Source organism: Aedes aegypti, chromosome 1, assembly GCF_002204515.2.
Source record: "Aedes aegypti strain LVP_AGWG chromosome 1, AaegL5.0 Primary Assembly, whole genome shotgun sequence".
Taxonomy (NCBI): Eukaryota; Metazoa; Arthropoda; class Insecta; order Diptera; family Culicidae; genus Aedes; species Aedes aegypti.
In genome coordinates, this window is record NC_035107.1 from 290,621,941 (window position 1) to 290,627,951 (window position 6,011).

The 6,011-nt window shown below is 44.5% G+C and overlaps 1 protein-coding gene across 1 annotated transcript; it reads left to right on the forward strand.

Moving 5' to 3' along the window:
• The first annotated feature begins 1,427 nt into the window (after positions 1-1,427).
• On the forward strand, positions 1,428-4,915 carry LOC5576801 (aminopeptidase N). The gene is made up of 5 exons (XM_001662836.2): positions 1,428-2,476; positions 2,615-2,955; positions 3,020-3,747; positions 3,806-4,405; positions 4,465-4,915. The coding sequence occupies exons 1-5, from the start codon at positions 1,476-1,478 to the stop codon at positions 4,795-4,797; spliced, it is 3,003 nt and encodes a 1,000-aa protein (XP_001662886.2). The 5' UTR covers positions 1,428-1,475; the 3' UTR covers positions 4,798-4,915.
• The last annotated feature ends 1,096 nt before the right edge of the window (positions 4,916-6,011 follow it).

Consider the following 6,011-nt stretch of genomic DNA (forward strand, 5'->3'; position numbering starts at 1 on the left):
TAATGTCATCAGAAAGATTCAATAGAAGCGTAAAAATGAATGTCATTTTAAGAAATTCTTGGTTTCAGACTCATTATGCCAAACGACTATTATGCCATACGACTTAATGTCAAACGACTTTATGCCAAACGACTTTATGCCAAATGATCTAATACCGGTAAAGATAGCCCAAAACTTACTTTCGTAAGGGGAGCTTCTCTCAAGATTATTTTGTGGGTCTAGATTTTGCTACTTCCAGCAAACATGAAACTGATACTCGCATACTGCTCCTTATTAGGGTGCGGCTTATTTTTCTAATATTTCCGAAACCAAAAATTCGTGTACTTTTCCGAATTAAAATTACAAACCTCAAATTTTGAGTTAAATATATTAAAATTATCATCAATTATTAATTAATTAATCATTATTTATGCATTTTCGTTAATAACGCTATCGTTGCTACACCTATTTATGAGTTATCTACAAGAAATGTATGTGCTGTCACAATTGATGTTTCTGTTAATAACCTCAATAGGATATACGTTTATTATTCAGTTTTTTTACCACTTGATAAACAATCCTCAACGTATGATTCCGAACGAGTTGGTGAACACTGCATACCAAAAGACCTTCCACTAGATATTCATGGGCATTGATCCAAATGCTTATCATGCCAACTGAAGGAATACCTTCAGTAGCACAGATCTTGGATTACTTTACTATGACCTAACCTTCATGGTATCTACTAAAGAAGAAGTGTTCATCGTTCATTCTTCTTTGAACATTTAAATGCAACTTCACCGGCTTTGCGTTTAGGGAATCTCTAGTCATCAAACTGGGAAGTCTATATTGAACTGGTTGCGTCAAATTTCATGGATACTCTCCGTCCATTGAAATTCCAAGTAGCTTCAATGATAATGTTTGATGCTACAACGTCGTACATTATGGGATCTTTTGAAAAAGATTGTCCTCTGTGATCTGCGGAGACTCTAAGAGGGACCACATGGGGAATCCTGATCTGACTAGACTCAGGAAACAATGTAAAGCGCATCTGAATAGTGCCGTTCAACTTGATCAAAGTCGTTCAAGTCGGCACGCAAGACCAACAAGAACGCTCTTCTATCTGATGAACGATCCGGCCGAAAAATATAACCATTGTAGATGAAAAGAAATACAGACAAAACGAAAGATAATCCATGAAACAGAAGCAAATGCCTAAACTGAGTACCTGGAAAGCGGTATCAGCTATTTCTTAAACATGAAATAAAATCGCAACAATCGCACCCATTCTTCCTGGTCTACCCAATCACCCTCGATAGTGAAAATTTTATGACCCCGAGCCAATATATACTTCATCTATTGTGACACCAGTAAAGCAATCCATATCTTATCTGGGCTTTGAGGCTGGATACTTATCGCAACCCTAAGTTATTAGTTAAAAGGATTTCAAAGCCAATGCCTTGAGCCAGTACTCGTGTGAAATCGTGACGATTAGGATGATCGTTCTCAAGTGGTCGGTGGTGCTTTGGGGTTTGACGCTGGCCACGTACGGCACGGTGGCAGAACGACCCCTGTCCGATGTGTCGGACAGCGTCGATCCTCCGCAAATAGCTCCGGCGTTCGCGGTTGAAGAAAGTGAAATTATCCCACTGCAGGAAGTGGATGAATCATACCGTTTACCAAAAACCAGTTATCCAACGCACTACGAGCTGCGACTGCGAACGGAAGTGCACACCGGAAATCGGCAGTTTGACGGAACAGTGGCTATCCATTTGAACGTGGTTGAAGCGACCAACGCTATTGTAGTTCATCGTCGTTCCCTGACGATTCAAAAAGCAAATCTTGCGTTCATTCCAACGCCTGAAGCTGATCCCCAGCAGTTGAATGATCCAACCTGGACTTACGATGCTAATGTTGAGCAACTGTCCTTCAATAGTGAAACTCTGCTGAATCCCGGAAGTTACATTCTCACCGTTGAATACAATGGCCGATTGTCCGACTCGGAGGATGGATTCTATATTTCTTCATACGTGAACAAGGATGGCGTCACCAAGTACTTGGCAACGACACAGTTTGAGTCTACCAGTGCCCGCATGGCATTCCCGTGCTACGATGAACCTGGCCTGAAAGCCACCTTCGCCCTGTGGATTACCCATGATGTTCTTTACACGGCAAATTCCAATATGCCTTACACAACTACAATTGACGGTGATATTCGGGTGACTCAGTTTGAGGTCACTCCTAAGATGTCGACATATCTGTTGGCATTTGTGGTTTCGGATTTTCAACGCCTTGGAACCTTAGAGCACAGTGTCTACGCGCGCCCAAATGCCATCGACGAAGTTGTTTTTGCTGTTGAAGCTGGCCAAAAAATCCTTGAGAAGCTCGATGCACATCTTGGCATCGGGTACTACGACCATATGCCACAAATGAAACAATTTGCCATTCCCGATTTTGCCGCAGGTGCCATGGAAAATTGGGGCCTTGTCACGTACAGGTAATACTGGTAGAGAATGATACGACAAAAGTGTGTGATCTAGACGAACCAATCGCTTAATTACCTTTGATAAGCGATATCAAGCAGGCGATCAAATAGCAATTGCTCATAAATAATTCGCTATCTTTATCTTTCTAGAGAGCAGTATCTCCTTTTCAATCCTGAGCTGAGTACTTATCGCACCAAAACCAACATTGCGACAGTGATTGCCCATGAATACGCGCACCAGTGGTTTGGAAATCTCGTCAGTCCCGAATGGTGGGAGTACATTTGGTTGAACGAAGGCTTTGCCACACTGTACGAGTACTATGCAACTCATCTGGCATATCCAGAGGTGGGATATTGGGAGCTTTTCAACACACAGGTCATCCAGGCAGCTATGGTGCCCGATGGACTGGAGACTACCAGACCGATGACCTGGAATGCCGATACTCCAAGATCAATTGCAAGTTTGTTCGATCGCGTTGCGTATCCTAAATGTAAGTATGACTTCTGAACGGCACAAATGGCAGCGTACAATACGTATCTCCGTCTCATTGACAGCTGGAAGCGTATTGAACATGATGCGTAACGTTCTCGGCGAGATTAACTGGACTGCTGGACTGAAGGCTTATCTCACTGCAAGACAGTTTGATGGTGCCAATGCAGATCATCTGTACGTCGGTCTACAGTCGGCCATCCAGGGAAAGAATGTCCTCCCGGAAGGAGTCACCGTCAAGGCCATCATGGACACCTGGGCGAACGAAAAAGGTTATCCCGTGCTGAGTGTGCGACGAACCTACGAAACCGGAGATATTATCATCTCGCAAGAGCGGTTCATCTCGGATCGTAAGGTTCCCAATACGAACGTATGGATGATACCGTACAACTACGTTCACCAGTCCAAGGCTGACTTTGACGATCTGAGCACCTTCAGCTGGCTCAGTACGAAGGCGGCTCGCATCAACACCGAAGTGCCGGCCAATGAGTGGATTATTTTCAACAAACAACAGGTTGGCTATTACCGAGTTAACTACGATGCGAACAATTGGGAGCTGATAACAAATGCTCTGATTAATAACTTGTCGAGCATTGATCGACTAAATCGAGCTCAACTTATCGACGACGCGTACTGGCTTGCACGTTCTGGACGACTGGATATTGAGGTTTTGATGAAACTTCTCACCTATCTGAAGGATGAAACCGAATACGCTCCCTGGACGGCAGCTAACAATGTGTTGTCCTACTTCAACGGTAAGCTTCGTGGAACGCCTGCCTACAAGGACTTCACGGTGAGTGCAAATCAACGACATATACACGTTCAGAGTTTTATCTCTCGTATCATTTTAGACCATGGTGGATCATCTCATCAAGAAGGTATACAAAACTCTGGATGTCACTGCAGTTTCCGATACCGAACCATTGCTGCACAAATACCTGAAACAGACCATTTCGACCTGGGCTTGTCTGATTGGAAACGAAGACTGCCTGAAACGTACCAAGGAAGCACTGCAAAAAGAAGTAACAGAAGGCATCCCGGTGCATCCGGACGTGGCTACTGTTGTGTACTGCAACGGTCTACGCACGGCCGATGTTGCTGAGTACCAATATTTGTACAAACGCATCTACCCAACGCAAAACTGGGCCTTCCGATCGATGATCATCAGTGCGTTGGGATGTTCCGAGAATAAGCAGTTCCTGAAAGATTTCCTGCAGACTGCCATCGGTGGAAGTGGATCGGGCGTTGAAATCAACTACAAGACTGCCGAACGTACTCAAATTGTGCAAGCGGTCTACTCCGGTGGACGGGCCGGTGTTGACGCTTTGATTGAATTCCTGAGAGATCCTAACATGCTTAGAGAATTCGTCGCCATACTTGACGTCAACACACTCAACAGTGCACTATCGAACATTGCATCCCGCACCAACACTCAGGAGGAGCTTGACATGGTAAGATCCAAGATAGAAGTTCGATAAACCTACTAAAAGCCATCCTTCTTCTTCCACAGCTGAATGACCTGATAGTCGACCTGGGTACCTATATCACTCCGCAGACCGCAGAAGCGGCCCGTGCCACCGTACAGGCAAACTTTGCTTGGCAGCAAAGCGCCGAGGCAATTTTGACGATGAACTTTGTTGGAGATTTCGTCGATTCGATTGAACCGGAACCTACGACAACCGTCAGCCCAGATTCAACAACGGTCAGCCCAGCTTCATCAACCACGGCAGGATCAACCACCGTCGCTGGTTCCAGCACGACAGAAGATGATGGCGGTGCGGCCACCATTGCAGTTTCCGTTACCCTACTGATCGGTGCTGTAGCAGTAGCGTTGTTTAACTAGGGAGGTTAAGGTTGGTTCCGCTACATTAGCCCGTTAACGTCCATAATCGTACTTAAGCTCCGAAATTATTATTATTAGTTATGTTCCCATGAAATAAACACAGTTTTAACAAAAAAAACTAATTGTATGGTGCACAATGGTCCAGATTTTCAAAAAGCTGGTAAAACCCTAATTTTCAAACTTAGTTTTATGTTGACTAACAAAATCAAACATCTATCTATAATACCAGATAGTTAAGATTATAAACGAGAAATTAAAAAGAAATATATTCTGCAACATGTTTGGATTCGAAATTTTAAAACTCTTTATTTTGTTTTTTAAACTAATTCATGTTTATCAAACCCGTGCAAAATTGTATGTGTCCTTAATCTTGTTGATTTGACAGTTAAAATAGTAGATATGCCAAATAATAAGAGGACAGCTTCATTATACCGCATAAATCACTTCCTGCCACTCCCCGAGGAGCGCTTTCAAGACTAAGGAATCGATTGCAGATGATTCCTCTTGCCTAAGTTTGCCTAAACGTTAGTTTTTTTTTAGGTTGAGAGCCACAAAAATATGAACAATCGCTGTTGAACTTGTCCCGATTGCGCTTGGTTTGCAGTGCTGCACCCCAGGCCGGAACTCCGTATCTCAATATCGACGATGGTACGCTAGCCAGAAGACGCCTTTTACTGCCTCTTCTGGCGCTCTCTACGAGCGTTCGGCATGATCCTTGTAAGTGCGTTGGTCGCCTTCCCACATGCATAGTCGACGTGGCTGTTGTAGTTTAGCCGCCGTTACTCTAAACTCCTTTCGGCCGGCGTCGGTTGCATACACCGACACACGACTCATCTGGCGCTATTGAACGAGTTCTTAACGTCTATCGTAACTACGAATCAGTAACAATTTCCTCTTTGGTTTTGCTTCGATGCCTCCTCGGCCCTCTCCTGGACCGTCCGAATTGCGTCTACCGTCGACTTTCCCTTCCGGAATCCAAACGGCCTTTCTGATAGTCCGTTCTCGCGCTCCGTACATTTATCCACCTTGTTTCCAAAAGTTTGCCCAGTGTATCCAGCAGCCTTCGTCCAGGCATTTCTGGATCGCTGCTTTAAGTGCAACATTTGGTATTCCATCCGATCCGGGGGCCTTCTCATCTTCAATGCTTTCGCCGCTGCTACACGCTCGTCATTGGTGACCTGACGATCTTCAACGTTTGCTTCTCTATCCCTCAG

Bases quoted from the DNA above. Each gene is read 5' to 3' on its own strand.
- LOC5576801 (XM_001662836.2), top strand. From the start codon at position 1,476: ATGATCGTTCTCAAGTGGTCGGTGGTGCTTTGGGGTTTGACGCTGGCC. The intron at 3,748-3,805 runs GTGAGTGCAAAT...GTATCATTTTAG, and splicing joins CTGCCTACAAGGACTTCACG to ACCATGGTGGATCATCTCAT. The intron at 4,406-4,464 runs GTAAGATCCAAG...CTTCTTCCACAG, and splicing joins CTCAGGAGGAGCTTGACATG to CTGAATGACCTGATAGTCGA.